Here is a 27,698-nt window from a genome sequence, read left to right on the forward strand (position 1 = left end):
ATACCTCAAGCAACTGGAGAATGAAATGGGTATTTATGCTATTCCATATGAAGGCACACCTGCCAAGTCACTAGATGCAGCTCCTTTAGCTTTGTATAATCAGTGTTCAGATAGAAGCTGGGAAACTAATGCTCTCATACACTAGATGGGTTATGGAAAACATGCAGGGAGGTGTGGTGTGATTTGGATACGGAAGTCTCAATATAGAGCCTTTTGGAATGGAGAGCAAGTTGCAGTACTCTTTGCAAGATATTTAGTTGTCAGATAGAGCATGGCTAGATGTAGCAATACAGACTGTAAACATGGCGGCAAGACTCGAAACTAATTTCAATATAATTTACTCAACCCAGTGTATGTACGTTGGAAGATGATAAACAGTATAAACCTTTAATTTTCTTGGGCATAGACCAACTTCTTAGATAAATTAGTTATTTTATTTCTAAATGTAAATCAGAAACTAACAGAGAAGTAAAACAATCTTTATTGTGACTGTCTTTATTAACAGAAAAGTAAAACAATCTTTATTGAAACTGTCTTTATTACCAGAGAAGTAAAACAATCTTTATTGTGACTGTCTTTATTAACAGAGAAGTAAAATAATCTTTATTGTGACTGTCTTTATTAACAGAGAAGTAAAATAATCTTTATTGAAACTGTCTTTATTACCAGAGAAGTAAAACAATCTTTATTGTAACTGTCTTTATTAACAGAGAAGTAAAACAATCTTTATTGTAACTGTCTTTATTATAATAAATAAGAAACTAACAATCAACATATATAACAAACAATAAGTTTATAAAATAAAAATAAAAAATTAAATGCAAAAAGTGAATCAATTGAACATAATACACTATTACCACTTTAAATCCACCCACTTATTCTGAAATACTGAAACACATTGAGAATACTACAAATAATGTACTCAAACTGCATAACAGACAAACTAGACACTTACTACTACTGACAGCACTGATCTGACAGATGGAATAAAGTGTAAGCTAGTGCTTGAAGTGAGAAACAAAGTAGCAGCACTGGAGAGGTACTTGTGGGTCACTTTTAAAACAGACAATCACGTTTATTTTAAAGTTAAATGTTTATCAATCTCTGAATATTACTATTTTCTAAGAGAACACAACTGCACTGTAAGAAGTTCACTGTTGGCTGAAGACCACTGCCAAATGTCAGTAGGACGTTATTAGGTTAGAAAGAAGGAAATCAGTGCATGTAAAAGGATGAAGGTTGTTGCTGAAGTTGTTACTTGGAAAACTAATAGGCATGCAAAAGAAATGGCTCCAAAATGGGTTGAAAACATAATATTAGTTATGAAGGAGTACAAAATGTCAAGGTTGAAGTCCACATCTTTTACCAACTCCAGGATTCAGTTCAGTTCTCAGCAGCATTATGTGAAAGATTAGAAATATTAGCTGACCCTTGGACTGAATTTTTTTACATAAAGGACAAATTCATTTTTATCACAAGTCGTCAAAATATATGAGAGGAAAACCGGACTAAAAAACCAGTACATAAAAAGTGAACTGAAGATCTGAAATTTTCATTCCAAACATTTAGGAACCAGAAGACAAATATTCACATGTGATGGCTTATCGAGTGACTACGTGGAAGACAAATATTCACACGTGATGGCATGCTACACTGTCACTAACCAGTCCACTTCAAGCACTAATGTAACTTACTTTTGGTATTTGGTGAATGTATATATAGAATACTTACACACAATTCCTAGCACTTTCCAAGAAAATGTTTAACAACACTCATGATTACTCTGGATTTTTAGTTAACTTTGAACACCTTAATGCACGTTAAAATGAGAAACATTTTTAACTAGATAATAATATACAAGTAAACCACAAAGTTATAAAACGTGTAAATATTAAATAGTAACAACAAGTGTGTAAGTATTAAACAATTTGAAAAATATTCAATACTAGATAAAGCTCTAGCAAAGTTTTATATTTCCTTCAAGTGAAACAATGTACAAATAACCATTCAAAAACATAGAAAACATGCACCTCCTAACATCTTGAATTTTTGTTTCTTGGAATTATTCATGTAATAATCAGTAACTCTGGATTATCACTAAACTTAAGTAATTTCAGTACACTGTGACATTCAAAGTTGCCTCTTACCATAGTTAACTTTCAACATACTATTATAATTCAGTTAGTTTCAAAAGGAAGATTTCTTTTCCAAAACCTGTTTTTTTTTTAGCTTCAATAATTATCAACTTTTGATTGTGTGTTTTGTAAACATCATTGGAAGTATTAATCAGAGTGAAATTCTAAACAAACAGATAAATATTTAATGGTATACTTATCTCAACATCATGTTTATCAGTTATTTCTAAAAGCTATGAGAGAAACTCAAGCTTAGAACAATATGATAACACACCCTGACTGGTGTGTAGCACCTCATTGTTTTCTGTCAGCACATTGGTCACTTCAATTTATAACATCAAACTGTTAGCCCACCACCACCATTGTTAATGTTCTTTTATTTAGGAGATGCAAAACCTTGTGAAAAATATATTTCTCCACAGTATCTACTGTTACTTATATTAAATCTATATAACATCCTTAATAACAAATATTTCATACACTCTCACAAAACTTAAGACACTTTTCAATCATGAGCAATTTGACAAACGTTTTTTTGTTTCAAGATTTATTGATATTTTAATCTAGTGTTCGACTTGTTAACTACAAATTACTATTTTGGTTTTGTTAAAGTTACTGATACATTAATATATATAAATTTAAAACATTACAGAACATAATAAAAATGTAAATATTTCTAATTCCCAAGTGGTATTAACAACACTTTATAAAGAAAGGTGACTCCAGTTATCTCAATAGTCTATTCTAAGAAATGTTTCAAAATTATTTCTGAAAACAGAGAATGCTAACTATTCCATTAAAATTTGAAATTAAAAAATGACCATAGGCTAACTTACTTTTTTTTTGTTTAGCAATGGAAACAGAAAGCTTATGACACATAACTGACCTCTGACCTGCAAGTTACATATTTTACAACAGCAGGTAAAAGACAATTCTCATTAATTTCCCATTTACTGCAATGAGATAAGGTATTTTTACTTGTCACACACAGTGTTAAATAAACATGAAGACATTAAGTAGTTGTATAAACACCAACCAAAATATCACCAGAGTAACAACACAAAATTCAGATCAACAAGTATAACAAAACACGAATTAATCCAACGGACTGGACGCTGTTCACTTCTAACCTTCTGCCTTCAGATCTTTACAATCTGAATCTTCCAAATAAGAAGTGGACTCTCCACCTGTTTTGTCTGAAGTCTCTGGTTCTGTCTTCTCCTTAGCAGGCACCAAAACCAACTTACCAATGTTTTCTCTATTTACCATCTTCTTTGTAGCATTGACTACCTACAATGACAGATACATTCACTGGTAACTTTTTTTTAACTTCATTCACGCTTGAACAATTTCTAGGATATTTTAAGAGAGTAAAAACAAGAAACTACCTCTGCCTTGTGTAAAAGAAATCCTCAATTTTAACTTCTAGAATGTAAGTAGGCATGTTTCAGAGGCTGTAGTAGCCTTTTAAAAAACATTAATAAAAGTCATGTTAACTGTTTTATCTCAGAATGAAATCATACTTAGATTTGTATAAAATATGAAATGATGACAACGAACAACCACAAACTAGTAAGTAAAATGTCACGTTAACCCAGAGTGATATACCACATAAACCCAGAGTAACATGCCACATTAATCCAGAAATAATATACACCCTTTTTTCCTTCAAATACTTCCAGAAAAACTGACTCTCATTACATCTGTACACACTTAAATTTGTTTGGCATTTTAGCTTCAGACTACCACCAAAAATCAAAGGTTTCCAAAAATAGTGTATAACCAACATACTGGATAAAACAGATGATAGCATGATGTGGGATTCAGTGAAGGTCTAAGGAAGTAATCCAAAAGTAGTGATAAGTGTAACAATGATACAGATATTTGTTATGATGAATGATTAGTGTATTACCACACAAACTTTTCAGTAAATGTTGTAAAACTGACATGTAAACACTTTCATCTGTGTTTAATCCACTTAACAAAGGACTCAACTTCGCAATAGCACCTAGGTACATTCCAACCATAGAAATCAAAACATGTTTAGAAGACCTAGCCAGGAGACTTGTGATACTTTCCACAGAAAACAAAAACAAGAAAACAACCAACAGAAAGAAGACAACTTCAACAATTTTATTGACATTCAACAGCCAAACTTCCCAGAAAAAATTAAAAATTAATATTTTCCAGAAACACCTAAAAACAACATCTTAAATGATTTTTCAAAGAATTTTCTCACAAAACCATCAACATAATTTCACAAAACAGAAAGCTAAAAAACAATCTCACAAAAAGAGACATTAATTCCATTAAAAACCTAAAACAAGATAAAAACATAAAAATTCTAAATGCAGATAAAGGTAACGCTATAGTAATAACAAACACGAATGAATACATCCAAAAAATGAAGAACATCCTATCAGACACGAACAAATTTAAACCAATACACACAAATCTAACAAAGACACACGAAATGCAACTAAACAAAATACTACTAAAAATGAAAAAAGCCAACACAATTTCACAAACACTTTATTCCTACCTACGTAAAACCGACTCACGCACACCGCAAATATACGGCATCCCCAAACCTCATAAACCAGATTGTCCATTACGACCAATAATGTCCACGTATGAACCGTTTAATTACACTCTTGGTAAATACATAGCATGGGCATTCTCCCAATATGTAACATCAGCCAGCTCATTCATCAAAGACTCTTTTAATTTCAAGTCTAATCTAAATCAACTTAATCATAAAGCCTTAATGGCCAGTTTCGATGTTATATCCCTCTTTACAGAAGTTCCAACCACTGAAGCCTGCAAGATAGCCTTAGAACTCTATATCTGAGACCCTCACCCAACTATAGACATTCCCAGTAACCAGTTAACAACCCTCATAGAATTCACCACGATAAAGACAAACTTCATGTTCAACAACCACAACTATATACAAACAAATGGCCTAAGTATGGGCAACCCAGTATCACCAGTTCTAGCCAATATTTTTATGACACAAGTTGAAACACAAGCAATTAACACAGCATTACATCCACCACTATACTGGTACAGATATGTAGACGAAACAGTTGTGGGATTCACATCTACAGAACACGTACTTAATTTTTTCAATCATATTAACTCTATACATCCCAACATTAACTTCACATGTGAACAGGAAGAAAGCAATCAAATATCATTTCTTAACCTCAAAATTACAAGAACCAATACACAATTTAAAACAGAAATCCACCGAAAAATCACCCATACTGGACTATACATTCCTTGGGACTCAGCACATGAAACAAAACAAAAACTCAACATACTAAGAAACCAAATAAACACAGCCATAAAACTATGCTCACCAGATAAAATTAATGATGAAGTAGACAAAATAGAACAATACTTCATCAATATCAATAAGTTTCCTCCACAAACCGTAGAGAACATTATACGCACACACCTAGACATAAAGCAAAATCAAGCAACAAAAGTAAATATATCTCATGAATCAAAAAATCACGAAACCATATACTGCTGCATACCATATATTCCCGACATCAGCAAAAAAATAACCAATATTTGGCAAAAACTAGTAATAAAATATGACATTCCAGTTAATACCAAATTTATTCAAAAACCAGGCACAAAACTAAGGCCTATACTATGTGAAAACTACACTGACAAACACCACACCAACATTATTTATAAAATACAATGTGACAACTGCCACGACTTCTATATTGGAGAAACAAGTAGAAAAATGGAAACCAGATTCAAAGAACATAAAAAGTCACCTTCACACATTTTTGAACACTGCAAGTCAAATAAACACAACATAACCATAGAAAACACTCAAATACTAAATAAACCAACATAAATAAATACAAAATTAAAGAAGTCTTACTTATACAACTCAAGCCCAAAATAAACCAATACAAAGGAACACCTTTATACCTATATTAATAAATATAATCAAACATCTAAGCACACCCTCTACATTTCTACACTCAATTACACAACCGCCTTCAAACATGTGGTCAGCTATCGATCAGTTACCTCTTTCTTTCTTTGTGGACCTGATGATGATCAAAGAAGATCGAAACGTTGTTCGCTCCTCTACATAAAAAATTCTCTACCCATACCTGCCGTTTTTACATACATATTTTTCTTTACAAGTGGGGTTTCTCGTCATCACAGGCGTTGTTTACTGTATTCAGAAACTATTCAATACAATTTGTACAACTGATGTGTCATAAAAAATTTTCTTCAGTTTTCTCTCTCAAAATTGGGTATGCATTATATTCAGATAAATATGGTAATATTCATGAAATGTTATGAACCGTAAGAATCAAGACATTATGCACTACAAGGTTTCTGCAATTTATTTATTGATCAAAACCACAAGAACCTACTTATCTTGAATACAGTAGAAACAAATAATATAAAGAGTATTTACTGAGATATAGAAACCTTTTACAGGTTTAAAACTTTAAGACTGGTTTGTCTAAAAGAACCAACAAAAAACTCACTTTAAAACTTGGGGTGGGGGTAGACTCTTTGTAACATAAAACCAGTAAGATAGAAAAGAAGAAATATATGTTAATGAATGTTTTTATCCATACATGGCATAATTCTTCAGCTTGTTTACTGTGACCAGCTATGGAGATATCAGAATAATAAGTCAACATATTGGGTATCTACAGGAGTTACTAAACCAGATAAGGATTCTTCCTTAAAAATCCTGCAAACACAGAAGAATTATCTGTTAATGTAAACCCTTAAAAATGACCTACAAAGACGGTCCTCGAAAGCTACAGTGAGATGACCCCAAATATAATGCAGAGTTGGTTAATAAATCACGAAATATAAGAAGTAATAACTTCAACAAATTTCACAAAACAGGAGGTAGAAGCAATGCTGTACAATGGTACGTCATCATTGTTAACTGGTGCAACCCAGGCTTGGTTCAGTTTATAAAGATAACTATTCTTTGATTTACAGTTTGTTAAAGAAACATTCTAGACCAATGCTCAAAGTTCACTGACAACTTATAACTTTAACACAATCACACACTATTCTCCAAGTATTTCCTGTGTGTGTTTGTGTGTTTTGAGTGCATAAAATTATTACACTGTTGTAAGTCAAAGGTAAAAATAACGTGAATATAAAATACACACTTTACAAAGAAAAATATACATCAATAAAACAAGGCAAACTATCAAAGCCACGTCCTAAAGGTTTATTTACAGCTTTCTATTATTACATTTTGTTCAAAGGAATGATATTTACTTCTTAGGAGTTATGTATTGAGTGATGTCCTGTGGTTATATACATATATAATACTAATGGCCAAAATAATGTCACTTTGTTCTGATGTATGGTCCTGATCTCACTGTTATTAACCTTAAGTGATTGAATAACACAATTTTTCATCACATTATTCAGCAAACTAGTTAGTTTTGTACTTAAATTGCTTTTTCTCACCAAAACATAAATTTCAATGAAAAAGATGAGCTAGGGGTTTAATCTTGCCACAGCAGATTAGTGTCAGAGTTCACAGTTCATCAGTTGAAGAGCACAGCAAGTGTAACAGATAAGGTTTCATGTGGTGATGTGATGTAAGCAGCATGTTTGGTCTTCATGTGTAGTCCTTTAAATCACCCCTAATAACTTAAAATAATTTAGCTGGTCTGGGTAACGTAATTTGTTATTATTCCAATGTAGTGTGATGTAGTCAGCATGTTTGGTCTTCATGTGTAGTCCTTTAAATCACCCCTAATAACTTAAAATAATTTAGGTGGTCTGGGTAATGTAATTTATTATTCCAAACAAACCAAGGTTAAAGTTTCATACCTCATCAAAGGTCCATACAGAATCAATTCTTGGTTTGATCTTGCCTTCTTCATAAAGGCTCAAAAGATGACCCATTATTTCCTTGATCCGAATGGGTTCAGTCTCGGCAAGAGTTCCCAAATTAAATCCACAAACAGCATGATTGTTCTTGACCAAGTTTAACAGACTTATATTCTTCGTTTGCCACCAGACTTTCAACGCCCGTAGCAGGCTACGCTTCTCTCCTCCAATCATATTACTGATACCTTATGACATAATACTACTGATAACACGATCACTTTCTCAGAGTTATTCCACATCTTATACTGAAAAATAAACTAACAATTAAGTTACTTTGGAATTCTGATTCTAGGTATAACAATAATAATATATTACACAGTTTCTCAGGAAAATATTGAAGTCATTTTGTCTAACTTTTCTTTCTGTATAATTCAGAGTTTGAGAGAAACTGGACACTACTTAAATGAGGTTGGTGAATAACCTTATCAAGATTGGCTTGGTCATTCTGAACCACCACAAATCTATACATATTTCAACTTTAAAAGTACTAAATGTATCTTGAAATTTGACAAGTTAACAGCAGTAACAAGTATGTTTTTACACAAAATAATCTCGTTTTTTAATAAAGCATTTTCACTAACAATTGTCTGGATATCTGTGTAGCCACTACCAAGCCAGTGTTAGTAAAAGGAAATTGTTATGTTAGAAAAAAAACATTTATTTTCATCTTACAGTTTTCACGTCAATTTCAAAAACCTCATAAATGAAAATGTTTTTTCCCCATAAAGCTTCATCTCTTGTTTTCTCTACCCTAACTACAATGAAAGTTAAAAAATATGAGCAGAATAAAAAAGAATTATTTTCTAGACAAAATGCAGATTATAATAATGATTACAATAAACAGCCTCAAGCTTCTAACAATTTCACATACACTTTCTTGTGTTGTTTTTTAACTACTTATAAATAATGTAATAAAAAACAATAAATCACCAAGTGGGAGTTAAACTAGAGTTACATTATATAGTAGCAACCTGCATGTATTCCTAAATAATGTAATGAAAAACAACAATAAATCACCAAGTGGGAGTTAAACTAGAGTTACATTATATAGTAGCAACTGACATGTATTCCTAAATAATGTAATGAAAAACAACAATAAATCACCAAGTGGGAGTTAAACTAGAGTTACATTATATAGTAGCAACCTGCATGTATTCCTAAATAATGTAATGAAAAACAACAATAAATCACCAAGTGGGAGTTAAACTGGAGTTACATTATATAGTAGCAACCTGCATGTATTCCTAATAATGTAATGAAAAACAACAATAAATCACCAAGTGGGAGTTAAACTAGAGTTACATTATATAGTAGCAACCTGCATGTATTCCTAAATAATGTAATGAAAAACAACAATAAATCACTAAGTGGGAGTTAAACTAGAGTTACATTATATAGTAGCAACCTGCATGTATTCCTAAATAATGTAATGAAAAACAACAATAAATCACCAAGTGGGAGTTAAACTAGAGTTACATTATATAGTAGCAACCTGCATGTATTCCTAAATAATGTAATGAAAAACAACAATAAATCACCAAGTGGGAGTTAAACTAGAGTTACATTATATAGTAGCAGCCTGCATGTATTCCTAAATAATGTAATGAAAAACAACAATAAATCACGAGGTGGGAGTTAAACTAGAGTTACATTATATAGTAGCAACCTGCATGTATTCCTAAATAATGTAATGAAAAACAACAATAAATCACTAAGTGGGAGTTAAACTAGAGTTACATTATATAGTAGCAACCTGCATGTATTCCTAAATAATGTAATGAAAAACAACAATAAATCACGAGGTGGGAGTTAAACTAGAGTTACATTATATAGTAGCAGCCTGCATGTATTCCTAAATAATGTAATGAAAAACAACAATAAATCACGAGGTGGGAGTTAAACTAGAGTTACATTATATAGTTGCAACCGACATGTATTCCTGAATAATGTAATGAAAAACAACAATAAATCACCAAGTGGGAGTTAAACTAGAGTTACATTATATAGTAGCAACCTGCATGTATTCCTAAATAATGTAATGAAAAACAACAATAAATCACGAGGTGGGAGTTAAACTAGAGTTACATTATATAGTAGCAGCCTGCATGTATTCCTAAATAATGTAATGAAAAACAACAATAAATCACGAGGTGGGAGTTAAACTAGAGTTACATTATATAGTAGCAGCCTGCATGTATTCCTAAATAATGTAATGAAAAACAACAATAAATCACCAAGTGGGAGTTAAACTAGAGTTACATTATATAGTAGCAACCTGCATGTATTCCTAAATAATGTAATGAAAAACAACAATAAATCACCAAGTGGGAGTTAAACTAGAGTTACATTATATAGTAGCAGCCTGCATGTATTCCTGAATAATGTAATGAAAAACAACAATAAATCACCAAGTGGGAGTTAAACTAGAGTTACATTATATAGTAGCAGCCTGCATGTATTCCTAAATAATGTAATGAAAAACAACAATAAATCACGAGGTGGGAGTTAAACTAGAGTTACATTATATAGTAGCAACCGACATGTATTCCTGAATAATGTAATGAAAAACAACAATAAATCACCAAGTGGGAGTTAAACTAGAGTTACATTATATAGTAGCAGCCTGCATGTATTCCTAAATAATGTAATGAAAAACAACAATAAATCACCAAGTGGGAGTTAAACTAGAGTTACATTATATAGTAGCAACCGACATGTATTCCTAAATAATGTAATGAAAAACAACAATAAATCATGAGGTGGGAGTTAAACTAGAGTTACATTATATAGTAGCAGCCTGCATGTATTCCTAAAATGGAATTCTATTTTAAAACACTTGTTATAATTCACATGAAATGCTTCATTCTCCTTTAAATTCATTTATCTTATTCTTAAATTCAGTTATAATTTTCAAAAGAATTTTACTACTATTCTAATCTTAGCTTGATGTGTAAATTACAAGTCTCTAAAGCTGGAATAACCCTGTGAAGTAGCCTGATTTTATCACATTACAATCAAAACTTTGTTGTTACTGTGCTGTACACAGTTAGCTTCCTTTTAAAGACAAACTATTAAACCACATGACAACAAGCAGTAACTGTTTCTTTTACTTACATGGAAAAGTCACAGTTGTTTGCAATAGACGTGATTCAAAACTTCAGAGTAAATATATGTAGTGTTATAAAACACATTTGTAGAGTTTATTGTAAGAAATTACAGGTAAGAAGAAAAATTTTTAAATATCTCTAACAGAAGAAAAAAAAAACTTGCTAGGATTTTTGACCTTGGATTATTGTAGAATCTCAAAATTCACTAATTAGAACTGGTTCATGAAATTCTGTTATTAGAATCTTTATTTACGGTATAGTTTCCTGAAATGGTATTTCTATTTTAATGTACATGTTACCTTGATTTGTAAGGATAATTTACGGTATATTAATTTACAAAATTTACTATATTCCATGCAAATGCTTATATGACATACTCATCTGGGTTATTTACAAATGTTACCTAGAGACTTCAAGTCAAATTTTATGACAGTACAGAATGACATCTTTCAAGGATTTATCTATTTAACTACAGGAAATGAATATCACAGTATATCAAACAAGATAATTGTGCACATTACCTTATGTGCAATAACATTAGACAACTCAAATAACAGAAGAATAACCTCACACTAACAGAATGATAACCTTCTAAGAACAAACACAAAGACCTGAATCTGTTTGAGCTGGTGTTATAACAATAAAAAAATCACACTAGTTTGTCATGTTTTTTTTTTATGGATGCACAACCTTTCAAAGCAAGCATTTTCAGACAACTTTTCTTTAATAATTGGTAATAATTTTTTGACTTGCAAACAGGATGAGTGATGTAACAAAGTTATTACACATAATTTTTGGATGCCATCCTAAATTTTACATTCACAAAGTTCCTTATGAGGCTTAATATCACTTGAAAAACATTATTCAAATGTAATTGTGAAACGATATAAATGAAATGTAACTGTGACACGGTACAACTTGCCAATACGTGACACTGACATAACTGTGACATGACACAAATTGCCTATACGTGACACTGATGTAACTGTGACACGGCACAAATTGCCAAAACGTGACACTGATGTAACTGTGATGCAGCAGAACTTGCCAATGTGCAACGCTGACGTAACTGTGGCATGGCACAACTTGTCAATACGTGACACTGACGTAACTGTGGCACGACACAACTTGTCAATACGTGACACTGACGTAACTGTGGCACGGCACAACTTGTCAATACGTGACACTGACGTAACTGTGGCACAGAACAACTTGCTGTTATGCAATACCAAATGTTCTACAAAAAAGAAAATGAGGGACAGAAAAACAACACACAGCTTATACATATTTCACTAGATAACTGGTCCTTAACTGCTATGTTCTTCAGACTCTCACTAAAGTATAAGGTAAAATGTTTATAATACATATTTATTAAAGTGAGTAGAAATATATACAATTTAAAGCCACATTTCACTTCATTACTTCCTTAAAATATTTTATAAAGTAAGCATGAAGTACAAAGTCTAGGATGTTATCTTACTAATAATTTTCAATACTCTCGAACCCTTACCAACATGAATCAAACGACCCATATGTTTCAATATCTTCTGAGATCGAATGAAGTCCGAGCCAGAAAGACAGTCAACAATGATATCCACACCTATACAGAGATACAGTTTTCATGTATTCTTTATGTCTGAATTTAGATTGAAATGCATGATACAAGTGAGCTAGTGTTTGTTCCTTCCAGTGAAGCACTTTTTAAGGACAGTACAGAAACAAAACTTCCCCTAGTGTTACTACCATGCTGGAATATACATCACAGTATTTCTAAAAGTTAAACATAACTACAAGTATAATCAGTTAACTTGGGCATAATTTCTATTGAACATGTATCTTACAAACCCCAACAGTAATGAAGACAAACATCTGTATATTGTAACAAAACATTAATGTATGAGTTTAGATGTAGTAGAAAGATTCTACAACACTAAGAATGTTTAAGTAAAAATCCTATTGAATAATTGGTCAGATACACATCAGCTTAAGACTGTTACAGCATTATCAGATAACTAATATATCATGGTTAGATATACACACACCAGCTTAAGACTGTTACAGCCTTATCAGATAACTAATATATCATGGTTAGATATACACACATCGGCTTAAGACTGTTACAGTCTTATCAGATAACTAATATATCATGGTTAGATATACACACATCGACTTAAGACTGTTACAGTCTTATCAGATAACTAATATATCATGGTTAGATACACACACACACACACACACATCAGCTTAAGACTGTTACAGCCTTATCAGATAACTAATATATCATGGTTAGATATACACACATCAGCTTAAGACTGTTACAGCCTTATCAGATAACTAATATATCATGGTTAGATATACACACATCAGCTTAAGACTGTTACAGCCTTATCAGACGACTAATATATCATGATTAGATATACACACATCGACTTAAGACTGTTACAGCATTATCAGATAACTAATATATCATGGTTAGATACACACACACACACATCAGCTTAAGACTGTTACAGCATTATCAGATAACTAATATGTCATGGTTAGCTACACAGGAACTTAAAACTGTAACTGTCTTATTTCACAACTGATAATGTTCCTTGGTTAAAACATTGCAATTTAACATGATTTGATTTTGTTTTTATGGAATGGTGTTCATAGCTTTAGCAATGTAAGGTATATGTAGATGGAATAAGACACTTGACCAATGTTGTATTAAAACATATCAACTCTATGTAATGAACATCACAGAGTTCATAGTTTGATCATGATTCAGACTCTAAACAGTCATCCAATAAAGAGCTGATTGCAAATATACATATAACCACTCAAGCTAATTTTGATATTAAAGTTGTTAAACAGGTCATGTCAGAAAAATAACGTATTATTCAAGTGTTACAGATAAATGGATAACTCCAAAGCTTAACAATAGGTCATTTCAGCAAAAAGTAAAATTTATTTTTATTTAAAGTTTTATTATTCACTTAATTCACTATTATGCAAATTAACTTTCATTTATTTAACTTAATTACATATTTCGTTTGTGTAAGTATAAATCCAATGAGCTCCTTTGGTTTATAATCGTGTTTGGTGAATAATTGGCACTCTTCAGGAAACAGCCCGTTATGTTTCACACACCAAAAGGTTTGAGAGATTATTCCTTCCAAACAATGAAAATAGAAATTTGATCTTTTCTACTCATTTGTGAGGTCATAAGGTAAGTCCACCAGTCACAATGGGGAAAAAAGGTTTTTATGAAGTTCTGGGGTAAATCCACTTGTTGCATTAAGTGCTACAAATGTCGATACAGATATATTCACTCACATCATCAAAAGGGTTAACTGGAATATACAATGCTTATTTCATATTTATATCAAAAATAAAGAAAGTGAGAGAAATATATTCACCCTTTCTCCCAAGTTATTGACAGACCAGAACCTACCATCCTGAGTAACACTCTGGCTAATTATTGGTCAGTTAACACTTTTTCATGCAATATTTCATGTTTTATACAAAGGCACATAACAATGTCAACAATCACAAAGTTCATGTCCTCAAATCATCCACAAATTGAAAATTCCCAAACTTGTGATTTTCTTCTTTTTACAGAAATCTTATCAAATTAATTTGTATCAAATAATAAAAAACTACTGTCAACCATGATTAAAAAATCTACCTGCTGGAGCTTTATTTTGAACTTCTTGGACAAAATCCAGAGAGCGATAATCAATAGCATGGGTGATTCCATTCTCACAAATAATATCGTGCTTGAATGCAGAGGCTGTTCCAAAAATCGTCACTTCTTCTACAAGTTTGCAGAGTTGGGTAACAGCCCAGCCTAAACCTCCTGAAATTATAAATAGGTCACACCTATTTTATGACTACATTACTGATATACATCAGGATATTCATATTTAAAGACTGTGTACATATACTATACTTTGTAAACATTTATATTACAAACTTGCCACAAAGACAAAAAATCCAAAATTGTAAAGTTCTTACACTATCTCCATATTTTACTCAATCTTTTGAATTTAAAGCAGGTAACTTGAAGAGACATGTCTTTGAATGCTATGTCAGTTAATGAAAAAGATGTTGAATATGGAATCTTAAGACACTGTAGGGTTGTCGAATTTATTTTTCCAATTTTATTAAAACTTACTAATTAAACACAGCATTCATCATCTTATAGTCCAACTCAGTTTTTATCATCAGGCATTTTTCACTCCAGTAGGTAGTATCAACCCATAAAATGGCAACTTTGAAAGAAATGGTGCAATGGGACCAAAATCAGTGACTGTGGTGCAGTAACTACACATTCCAGTGCAGGAAGAAGTCACCATTAAGATCAACTATCAAGGAGTAGATGAAGAAACTCTTGGAGACAGGAGTGCATTAGAGCTACAAGGAGTTGGAAGCTCTATGTCTCTTATTTGGATATATACAGGATTTATTATAAACAGAAGTTGGGCTTAATTTAAAAACAAATGCTGCTTATAATGTTATAAGGGGTGGATGGCTCCCAATTGTGCAAAGCTACACTGCTTAAAATTAACTTTTTTTTTTTACTGGAAAACAGGATGCAACTACAAACTGGGTAAGCTGCAGTAATTAAAAAGTAAAATGTTCAATACCCTGTGATCACAAATATCTCAAGAAGCCACATCCAGAATACAGTAATTAAAATAAAACATACCAGCAGCAGCCTGAATCAAGATACTCTGTCCACGACGTAGGTTCCCAAAGTCAAACAGAACTAAATAAGCAGTCAAGTAGCTGACTGGCACGACAACAGCTTCTTCATACGACATGCTTTTAGGAATAAGGTGACACGCAGTTACTGGAACCTTGACAACTTCTTGCCACATGCCATAGTGAAAGCTCCAGCAAACAACCCGATCCCCAACCTAAAAGGGTTTGAATATATTTTGTTATCTAAGAATATGCACAACCTCTAACTTAATGCAGAAAATAAATGCTGATCACAAATATTATAAGAATAAATTGTATAATCCACCATTATCATAACAGAATCACAAAGTACTATAGCCTAATGATTCACTACTAACATGGTGGAATAAACAAAATTCACTGCCCCAGTGTAACTCTAATGGAACCAAGTGGTGTAAGTCTAATGATCAGCCACCACCACCATAAGGGAATCAATCCAAGTCTAATGATTAGTCACCACCATAAGGGAATCAGTCCAAGTCTAATGATCAGCCACTACCATAAGGAAATCAGTCCAAGTCTAATGATTAGTCACCACCATAAGGGAATCAGTCCAAGTCTAATGATCAGTCACCACCATAAGGGAATCAATCCAAGTCTAATGATCAGCCACCACCATAAGGGAATCAATCCAAGTCTAATGATTAGTCACCACCATAAGGGAATCAGTCCAAGTCTAATGATCAGCCACTACCATAAGGGAATCAAAGTCTAATGATTAGTCACCACCATAAGGGAATCCAAGTCTAATGATCAGTCACCACCATAAGGGAATCAATCCACCATCAGCCACCACCATAAGGGAATCAATCCAAGTCTAATGATTATCACCACCATAAGGGAATCGTCCATAAGGGAATCAAAGTCTAATGATTAGTCACCACCATAAGGGAATCAGTCCAAGTCTAATGATCAGTCACCACCATAAGGGAATCAGTCCAAGTCTAATGATTAGTCACCACCATAAGGGAATCAGTCCAAGTCTAATGATCAGTCACCACCATAAGGGAATCAGTCCAAGTCTAATGATTAGTCACCACCATAAGGGAATCAGTCTAAGTCTAATGATTAGTCACCACCATGAGGGAATCAGTCCAAGTCTAATGATCAGTCACCACCATAAGGGAATCAATCCAAGTCTAATGATCAGCCACCACCATAAGGGAATCAGTCTAAGTCTAATGATTAGTCACCACCATGAGGGAATCAGTCCAAGTCTAATGATCAGTCACCACCATAAGGGAATCAATCCAAGTCTAATGATCAGCCACCACCATAAGGGAATCAATCCAAGTCTAATGATCAGCCACCACCATAAGGGAATCAGTCCAAGTCTTATGATTAGTCACCACCACCATAAGGGAATCAGTCCAAGTCTAATGATAAGCCACCACCACCATAAGGGAATCAGTCCAAGTCTATTGATTAGTCACCACCACCACCATGAGGGAATCAGTCCAAGTCTAATGATCAGCCACTACCATGAGGGAATCAATCCAAGTCTAATGATTAGTCACCACCACCACCATAAGGGAATCAGTCCAACTCTAATGATCAGCCACTACCATGAGGGAATCAATCCAAGTCTAATGATTAGTCACCACCATAAGGGAATCAGTCCAAGTCTAATGATTAGTCACCACCACCACCATAAGGGAATCAGTCCAAGTCTAATGATCAGCCACTGCCATGAGGGAATCAGTCCAAGTCTAATGATTAGTCACAACCACCATAAGGGAATCAGTCCAACTCTAATGATCAGCCACTACCATAAGGGAATCAGTCCAAGTCTAATGATTAGTCACCACCATAAGGGAATCAGTCCAAGTCTAATGATTAGTCACCACCACCATAAGGGAATCAGTCCAACTCTAATGATCAGCCACTACCATAAGGGAATCAATCCAAGTCTAATGATTAGTCACCACCATAAGGGAATCAGTCCAAGTCTAATGATTAGTCACCACCATAAGGGAATCAGTCCAAGTCTAATGATCAGCCACCACCATAAGTGAATCAATCCAAGTCTAATGATTATTCACCACCACCACCATAAGGGAATCAGTCCAAGTCTAATGATCAGCCACTACCATGAGGGAATCAGTCCAAGTCTAATGATTAGTCACCACCACCACCATAAGGGAATCAGTCCAAGTCTAATGATCAGCCACCACCATGAGGGAATCAATCCAAGTCTAATGATTAGTCACCACCACCACCACCATAAGGGAATCAGTCCAAGTCTAATGATCAGCCACTACCATGAGAGAATCAGTCCATGTCTAATGATTAGTCACCACCACCACAAGAGAATCAGTCCAAGTCTAATGATCAGCCACCACCATGAGGGAATCAATCCAAGTCTAATGATTAGTCACCACCACCATAAGGGAATTAATCCAAGTCTAATGATTAGTCACCACCACCACCATAAGGGAATCAGTCCAAGTCTAATGATCAGCCACTACCATGAGGGAATCAGTCCAAGTCTAATGATCAGCCACTACCATGAGGGAATCAGTTCAAGTATAATGATCAGCCACTACCATGAGGGAATCAATCCAAGTCTAATGATTAGTCACCACCACCACAAGGGAATCAGTCCAAGTCTAATGATCAGCCACCACCACCATAAGGGAATCAGTCCAAGTCTAATGATTAGTCACCACCATGAGGGAATTAATCCAAGTCTAATGATTAGTCACCACCACCATAAGGGGATTAAAAGGTCTCATGATCCACCACCACCACAAGGGAATAAAACTTTCTACTACATTTATCCATTTCAACATACCTGGATAAACATGGTTTATTAAATTCCTATTCTTATGGTGGGTGGAGATAAACAACCTCCTGTTAAACCTCTATCACCATGAAAGGGAAATATCACCTGTGGGTTAACCACCCTTGCCGATAGCATTGAAATACAATAATTTATATTTACCATCATTTTATAGGTTTAAAGAACATACCCAATGTTATAATTAAAATTATCCACACACACATAATACAGATGGACAAAGGTATTAAATTAAAATATTCAGTATTTGTAATTCAAAGTCCCATAAATCAGTACAAATTTTGTCATTTCACTGTTTCTCATATCACACAAATTAAAATATCCAGAAAATTCAGTAGATCCACTTTGAATTTTAAATAACAGGTAATCTTTCTAGTCTCTCATAAATGTAAGTTAGCATTTTACTACACTGAAAAATGTATTTCTGATAGACACCTTTCTTCACAAAATAGCTTTTCCCAACCAATACTGCCCTCTAACAGCACAAGTTTTCAATGTATGTCACCAGCCTTTCACCTCTCACTTCTACACATCCACATGCAAATGATCATGCACCACACCACTATTATAACTGACTTCCTCTTCACTTGTTAATCACTTCAAAACTGGTCAAAAAACTTACATTATACATCATTTAGGTAGAAAAGATGGATGAAAAATATAGGAAAATGTTAACTTCCAATATGGTTTCTTATCTCTACTCACAAAATAGAATCCATTTTGAACTGGTGAAGAGTCTAATATGAGAAATAGATCCCCCTTAGGAAGTGCTCAAAGAGACCAGAACATGTGAAATCAAAACATTACACTTCACTGGAAGACCACACCACTTCTGGCCTAGGTATACTTGTGTCTTCTATGACAGTGTTGTAACCACAAAAAGAATGAATCCCAGAATATGATGAATGGGACGACTAGGTGTGAGTGGCTAGAGCCCGGATAGTTTAACCTCATCCGATGCCAGGCAGTATCCAGAATAATACATCAAATCCATGGTAGGTAGAGGATCACCTACATCTTCACCTTAATATGGGAACCAGTAAGGAAGATGAGCTTCCATACCAAAATCCATAACATGCATATTTCTAACACGACCACCACCAGATCCACTGGGAAATCAACATCTAGTACACAGAAAAAAGATGAAAGCCCAAGAAGGATGACATTTCTAGTCCAAAATTTGATGACAATGGGTATGGAATTTCCAGTCTGTAGTGGGAAGAGGTTACCCAACCATACACATGTGGAAAAGTGTGCTTTGTTCAGCTACAACCAACACCAAATCTGTTGGGAACCAGCAGACAGTAGAAGGAAGATCCATAAACCTGGGGTGCACCTCCAGCCCAAACCCTGTTGGCAGTGGGAATTTATTAACCAGTTAATGGTATGAAGAGTGATACCGTCCAGCACACATAAGCACTTACTTTGCTGGACCATCTACAATCAAAAACAGACTTACTGATAATACACATCTGGAGGATGGTATAGAGATGAAACATTTCAATCTGAGGGGCTAACTATTTTAATATACAGTATCTGGAATTGGATATCAGGTCCACAGTACCAAAGGTGCCACATCATCTACACGTGATGCTGATTATGACAAGACCATCCCCAACCAAAACCAGACTCACTGGGAATGTACATTTGGAGGATGGCAGAAAGGAAGAATGTCATAGTAGGTAAAACCAGATGGTCAGGTATTTAGACAATAATATTATGTTGTTCTTCAACAAAATCCTGATTGCATCTAGAATTGTACATTAGGTCTATGGTAGAAAATATGACACATCAATGACATCTGCCAAATTCCACCTTCCTAGTCTTAACTGAATAAGATGATTCATAGATCATTAAGACAGGACTCCATGGTCCACCACCTTAGTGGCTAGGGAACTGGTAAGTAGTATGGATTTCCATACTTTACTAGAAGGAAGAAGAGAAAGAGCATGTTGAAGAATTTGAAGGACTGCACCACTGGATGCAGTGCAACAGGTAACCATAGTAACCCTATTCTGAAAAGCAGAGATAGTGTCAAAGAGTTAATCAACCAAAAACTGGCAGCATCTGGAAATGTACATCAGATGCCTGTTATGAAGAATCTCAATGATGCAAAGAATCAGAGATGGTTGGCAATCTCCATCTGCTTTACCCATGTTAATCCACGAGAGAATCATTACATCAAATATCATTACAGGTTGGAGTATGCAGGTTAAAACAAAGTGCACCTGGTAAGGCACCACTTGCCAAAGAGTGGGATCCAGCTTGCACTAATAAAAAGGTCCTGGATTAATAAGAAAAGTTTGAAAAAAAACAACTTTTCATACACAAAAATTTAAATAAATAGTAAAGAAAATCTAACTCAGTAGCACAACAAAAACTATCAGCAAATCCCAGAGCAAAAACCAGCACGACTGTCTTTACAGTACTACCACCAACTTAGAAGTGATTAACAAGTGCAGATGTAAAGAGGGTGCTGGTTACAATAGGAGTGATGTTGGTCTCTTATTGGTGGAGAGCTTCTGCATAATCATTTGCACATGGATATGCATAAGCAAAATGTGGAAGGGTAGTGGCATGCTTCAAAAATTTGTACCAACAGAGAGCAGTGCTGGTCAAGAAAACCAATTTTGTAAGTAGAGGTAAGATATGTTGGAATTAAACTAATCTCATGAGATAAAAGTGAACAAACCAGGATATCTGATGAAAAATTTTATCAACATCACTGAAAAATAAAATTCAAGATTGCAACTATCAAAACTATTGTAGAAATCCTGTTTATTTCAAAACTTGTCTTTACAAACTATCATTAATAATTAACTCAAAATTAAAAGCTGTAGAAGAAACAATTATTTTAATATACTTGTAAGAGTCAGATAAATTACAACCATATTAATTTTAAGTATAAATACACAAAACAAACAGCAACCTTGAACCCCTCAACTCCACTGCCAAGTTCTTTTACTATCCCAGCACACTCCATGCCCATCACAAAGGGTGGTTTACGTCCATCAAAAGTATACAGACCCTGTCGTGTGTACAGGTCAGCAAAATTCATTCCACACGTCTTCACTTGCACAGTTATCTCTCCAGCTTCTGGATGAGGACAGGGTGTTTCTTGAACCACTAGACAGTCATATCCTCCAAATCCAGTTAACACGATTGATCGAACTACCTCCACTTTATCTTCAGACATTTTGGCCAGAAAACTGAGTGTGGTAGAAATTAATACGATACATCCCAAATATCAATATTTTTATGCTTACTTATAAAGGGTGTCCAAAAATGATGTGACATCTTTCACAAGAGGACAACAACAGTTATCAATTGTAGTGAATAAAGGGCACACATATATAGTTGTTTGCCTAACTTCATTAGTTATCAAATACATTTCTCACATGTTCCATTTTTGGACCCCAGGATATTCAATTAACATTAAATGTGTTGGGCAGCATACATTTCATCACAGCAACTGGTGCTTTATTGTACTGGTGGTCAGTTAGTACAGCCCCTAACCTTTATCCTTCACAGAAATCCAGAGGAAAGGGTCCAAAGGAGTGATGGCCACTCAGTGTAATAATACACTTCCTTATTAAGATTCTTAAATTAGTGAATATTTTACAAACACTATACAATACTATCTTTACACTGGAGTAGGTATGTCACTACTATCTTTACACTGGAGTAGGTATGTCACTTCTGCTAGCCACAGAATGCATGTCTGTTAATGACATATCTTGTACCATGCAAGTGTTATACATGTGCTCTTCCTCAACTGCAAGTTTGAAGGTGTTGCTTTGTTGTCACATTTTACGTTTATAGTATATCACAATTTTTGGAACTCCTGTATAACAGTACTGTTCAGAGTTCTGATACAGTTCCATATTATGTAAACAGATCTCAAGCAGTGACATGCATCAGTAACTATAAGATGTTTTGCTTTAATAACTAAATGAAATAAAAAACAACCTACATTAATACTAATCTTATTACAATGTTTTATCCATCAAAAAATGTTTGAGCAAAATAAAACAACCAAGAGTATGCTTTAACTCAACATTAGGTGATACCTCATGAATGCTGCAAAATAAACCAACCTGGCATTACTGGTCACATTGCATCAGTTTATGAGTGTGCTGTAAAAAGTGAACTTACATTCAGCTTAGCTTCTAATTCACCACATCTCATTTTGTTCAGCAAGACAAAGTAATGAATCTTGGATAAATTGGATTTCAAACTGAACGTAATTTAATAAAACAATTTTTTTGCTCATTCACTGAAGTTGCATTATTTCATATTTAAAGATTTTATTTACAACTAAAAGGAAGAAAACTGCCTTGGCTACACAGACACAGACTGAACTCATTGCTCTATGCCGTTAGCACTAGATAACAAACATTGTAAAATCTCTAAGAGATAGAGATCCTATGGTGCTCATAATTCAGTACTACACTTAGTATTTAACATTCTTTAGAGTTCCCTTTTTACAGTGGTGATTAGTAGACAAAGACGAGTTGTTTTGAAAACCAGTTTGCTATAGGTTTCACATTTATGGAAATCAAGCTATATAAAGCTGTATTCACTGAACTTCTCTCTTTATATCACTATGACAAATAATACTAATATGATTTTTTTACATTACCTAGAGTAAATAGGAATACCAGTGTATTTGTATTTTTTGTATCAATGCCACAGAGGTGTAGGAAATAGGTGGCAGGTATATTTGATCAAGCAAATCAAAGGCATAAAATTGGTTTTGTTTGTTTTAAATTTAACACAAAGCTACACGAAGGCTCTCTGCACTAGCCGTCCCTAATTTAGCAGTGTAAGACTAAAGGAAAGGCAGCTAGTCATCACCACCCACCACCAACACTTGGGCTACTCTTACCAATGAACAGCAGGATTGACTGTCACATTGTAATGCTCCCATAGCTGAAAGGGCGAGCTCGTTTGGTGTGTTGGGGATTCAAACCCACAACCCTCAGATTATGAGTCGAGTACCTTAGACACCTGGCCATCCAAGGCCCAAAGACACAAGAAATGTGTACCCTGGTTGCACTCACTATAGCTGAGGTCCAGCACTTGTCTTTGTTTTCGAAGTTCTTGGGCTCTGTATTAAACCTGAGAGTAATTTTCCTAATTTGCATGTAATTTTACTGAAACAGACTGAAAAGTATAACATTTGTTGTATTACTATCAGGTCTAGTAGAAATAAGTGTTACTACTACTACTACACAATAACTAATTACCAACAGTGAAGTAATAATACAATGTTTTACATCAGAGCAAAAGTTAAACATTAATAAACTTACTGCACATTTGAGAAATTCCAGCATTTACTTTATTTATAAAAAAAAAATCTGCATAACCAACATGCTTATCCAAGATACAAAAATACAAGTAATATACTGATATATCATTAATATTACCTCTGGGTTCCATTTAGCATCTCCACACTATAACTTATGAGACATATATTAATAATATAGATATATTTTAACGTTATCGTTTGAAACATACGACTAATATTTCAGAATGGAGAACTTTAACCATACAAGTTCAATATTATTTCAGTCGATAAGTATTACTACTATTTAGTATTAATACTACTAAAATTTAGAAAATACTGTGGACATTTTAATTTTGATTTTACTTTGCAATTAATTTTAATTAATAACAGAAGGTACAAGAACAGTTAATGTCTAGTTGTTATTAGAAAAAGTAACTTAAACCTACAATATTAATATCATGTGTAATACCATAATTATACTAATACTGAATTATACACTGTGATACAAATACTACTGTCAAGTACTGAGTACATTTTAATTTAAGAAACAGCTACCCCGAATCACCAATTATCACTTAGTGATTAGGTGGTTTTTTGTTGTTTTGCATTTTTCAGATTGTTTCATACTAAATAAACAAAACGTTTCTGTCTTCATTGATCTTGGAGCTTACCATTTACCACAAAATACAAAATACTCTATCAGAATTACTCTTCATACAAACATTAAAATTAAAATACGTATCAACCTGTTCACAAGTTATCCACTCACAGTATAAAACTTGAAAGCCGACAGTGGTACAAACGTCAAATGTGTCACGTGACAATTCCTGACAATGATAGGAGGTTTCATATTCATACAACCATTCAGATAAATAATAATAAAAATATTTACTTACATAAAAATATGTTAAAGCAGAGATATAACTAATAAGACCTTTTTTTATAAGAAGTTATAATGGCTTTAATGATTCACTTCGTTTTAAGTATTCGCCCTGAAATGTTAAACCATTATAGTCGTTTATGTATATTCTCCCACAGTCAAACATGTACTGGTTAAGATTAATAGCTTTATTGATAAATATAATTCTCTCCAGAATATTAACTAGTACTTTAAAAGTTTATTTCAGACGTTCAGTGAATATTCAAATTAATACTATAAGTATGACTTTTCAGAAACTCTCTCCATGGTTATTCTTACCTATGTTTTTCTGCATTCAGTTATTTTGAACACTTAAAAAACGACTTAGTAGTGAAGTAACCCTTTTGCTCAATAACATAACAAAACTAAATGCGGTTAGAATTCTGGTATCCATTACATTATTATTAGTCTATTTTTGTACATTTCATCAAAGGTTCTTTGAATTTTCCGAAACATACTGCGCAACACTAAAATAAAAATACTTTTTTTCATATCGTTTGATGGGTCTGGAAGATATGACAAACATTGATACATTTCGTGGCAGGCCAGATTAACACATATACGTAGATTAAACTATATAGTGGAGCTCCGAATTGAACTGGGGGAATGCGTGACGTAAGTTCTTTGCCTCAAGCCTTTTCTAAAATGTCGCTTCTGAAATGTTCCAAAAGTTTACGAACTATATAACACTAAGACATGGGGTTCGATTCCTACAGCAGACACAGCAACAGACAGTCCAATGTAAATTTACTCTGAAACAAAATAAACAAATAATTCGTAATTGTTAATAATTTTGAAGTAGTGTTCAAGCGTTATGTTCACATTGGAGGCAAGTAATTTGATAAATATCGTAAAAACTTGAACAGAGAGAGGCTATCTTAAATATATATTTTTAATTTACCTTCAATTTAAAAACGAGTTTTCGTAAAATTTGTTAATAAAAAACATTTAGTTTTTAATTTCTCTGTAATAACTTGAAAAATCTATAAACAAACGTGAGTAACAGGATAGAGGATATATATATACAATGCTTGACTGTAGGGTTACTAAATTATTCGAAGTACTGAGAGGCCGCTTTTCAGAAAAACTGTTTTAAAGATAGTTTCTGTGTAGAATAAATCCAAGGAAGTTCAACAACAGTAAGTTTGAGAGTTTATATCACTAATAAATCTGATTCGATACTCGTGGTAGGTAGAGAACAAATAATCTACTGTGTTATGTCGCTCTGCGTTAAACAAAAACAAAATTATACATAACATTTTATAATTAAGAAAATAAATTTTAAATATTTTAACACGGTCAATTAAAAATTAAACTATATTCCTCTGTTAGAAAATGATGTATATTTATTGTGGTACATTATTGTACCATGCACTATTTACCCATTAGTCTATAACTAAATTTTTTCGAAATTTATATTTTTTCTTCAGTTTAATTTTGACTTTCAGTGTCTCTTGAGTAAACACCTCAGTTTTAGTTTTTCTTGTGTACATGTAACGTAGGTTTACTATAATTAGTAATTAGCCGTGTTCTCTTACAGGAAGTTACCTTGCGACGTTTTGAGCTAAGGAAATATTTTACCTGTCGGTGAATCAAATAATAACCAACGGCTGCCACGCCTTTGAGTTTGGATCGCAGTAAACGAAGGTCACATGTGTGTAGGAGTCGTATGAAAACTAGCTTTGTTGATGTTTCTGTGTTTTATAGTTAAAAGCCAGGTTTGCTTCTATAAGAGCAACTTTTGAAATTATAGACGTTTAAGTTTTGTTCGTCTAGATTTTGTTATTTTAAGCTCTTGAATTTTTTAAAGGTTTTTCCACACTTTCTTTAGCTGATCAAACTCACTCACCCCAAGCACTTTGTTTTGTTTTGTGTGATTCTAACTTTGATTGCGTTTGTAATAAAGACTGTTGGTGTGTACCACCTGTGTTTTGATTCTTTTGTCATAACGAACTCAGGCAAAGTTTACAAAAAACACATAAACACGCTCAATAACTTTATATTTTTCGAACCTACAGTTAATTATCCCTAACTATTTAATCTGCATGTAATCCGTATGCCATAAAAAAATAAACACTCGCTTTTAAATCATACATTAATTAATGTAATGGTCAGAAATTTCTCAATGCAAAAACTCCATCTACTAATCAATACCCCTCTTCTCTGTTTTGAATGAGGTATCATGAGGCATCTATAGATCTTGTGGTCACTCTAAAATCATAAGCAGTGCCAAAGAGGAGCTCGTGGAAAGGTAATAAGTCTCTTTAACTAATTCCATTCTTCGCGTATGTTTCTTATAGCAAAGCCACATGGGGCTATCTGCTATGTCCATCGATGGATATCAAACGCCTGTGTAAATTTTAAGACTCTTAGTTGTTCCACCAGGTAATTACTATTTTTCATTTCGACTTTTAATAACAAGCGTAAACCAAGTTTTATATGATATTTTGTATAAATTATACGTAAATAAATTTTAACATCGAATGTGGTGGATGCAGTTAGTTTAAAAGAGAGCTTAATAAATATTTGAACGATAAGCCTTGGTTTTGAAGGTTTTGTCATTGAATATGACAGCTTATAGTAACCAAATGGTCCCTTACTGCTGTCTTTTACCGTTGATATTATGTTAACTACAAATAACGACTTTACCACGAATATTTGTACGTAATATAAAATGTTTCAAGTTATTTAACGATATTTTTTTATTTCTAGTGCTTTTAATACAATTAGCTGCTTGTAAAACAGAATACTGAAATTATGTATATCCTACGCATGAATTTTGTATTATATTACGTTATTT

At 33.4% G+C, this 27,698-nt stretch overlaps 1 protein-coding gene and 1 long non-coding RNA gene across 5 annotated transcripts; one reads left to right on the forward strand and one right to left on the reverse strand.

Moving 5' to 3' along the window:
* Window positions 1-725: 725 nt before the first annotated feature.
* LOC143234636 (synaptic vesicle membrane protein VAT-1 homolog) lies at window positions 726-25,441 on the reverse strand. Of its 4 annotated transcripts, none has more exons than XM_076472125.1 (7): window positions 25,178-25,441; window positions 21,619-21,898; window positions 15,855-16,065; window positions 14,832-15,002; window positions 12,669-12,758; window positions 7,992-8,236; window positions 726-3,425 (listed from the first exon to the last, which is right to left on the reverse strand). In XM_076472125.1, the coding sequence occupies exons 2-7, from the start codon at window positions 21,883-21,885 to the stop codon at window positions 3,261-3,263; spliced, it is 1,149 nt and encodes a 382-aa protein (XP_076328240.1). In that variant the 5' UTR covers window positions 21,886-21,898; window positions 25,178-25,441; the 3' UTR covers window positions 726-3,260. The 4 variants fall into 4 exon arrangements, with proteins under 4 accessions (XP_076328240.1, XP_076328238.1, XP_076328239.1 ...); XM_076472123.1 differs by lacking the exon at window positions 25,178-25,441 and adding an exon at window positions 24,749-24,807; XM_076472124.1 differs by lacking the exon at window positions 25,178-25,441 and adding an exon at window positions 24,726-24,775.
* A 487-nt stretch (window positions 25,442-25,928) lies between these two features.
* LOC143233212 (uncharacterized) lies at window positions 25,929-26,818 on the forward strand. Its single transcript, XR_013018038.1, has 2 exons — window positions 25,929-26,037; window positions 26,439-26,818. It is a non-coding gene; the product is annotated as an uncharacterized LOC143233212 (long non-coding RNA).
* Window positions 26,819-27,698: the final 880 nt, after the last annotated feature.

This window comes from Tachypleus tridentatus, chromosome 12 (genome assembly GCF_004210375.1).
Source record: "Tachypleus tridentatus isolate NWPU-2018 chromosome 12, ASM421037v1, whole genome shotgun sequence".
NCBI classification, from domain to species: Eukaryota; Metazoa; Arthropoda; class Merostomata; order Xiphosura; family Limulidae; genus Tachypleus; species Tachypleus tridentatus.

Coding starts and splice junctions, on each gene's coding strand:
- LOC143234636 (XM_076472125.1), bottom strand. CDS start 21,885: ATGTCTGAAGATAAAGTGGAGGTAGTTCGATCAATCGTGTTAACTGGA. Junction 8,237..12,668: donor GGGTCGTTTGATTCATGTTG/GTAAGGGTTCGA, acceptor TTATGTCATAAG/GTATCAGTAATATGATTGGA. Junction 3,426..7,991: donor CTGTATGGACCTTTGATGAG/GTATGAAACTTT, acceptor CTGTCATTGTAG/GTAGTCAATGCTACAAAGAA.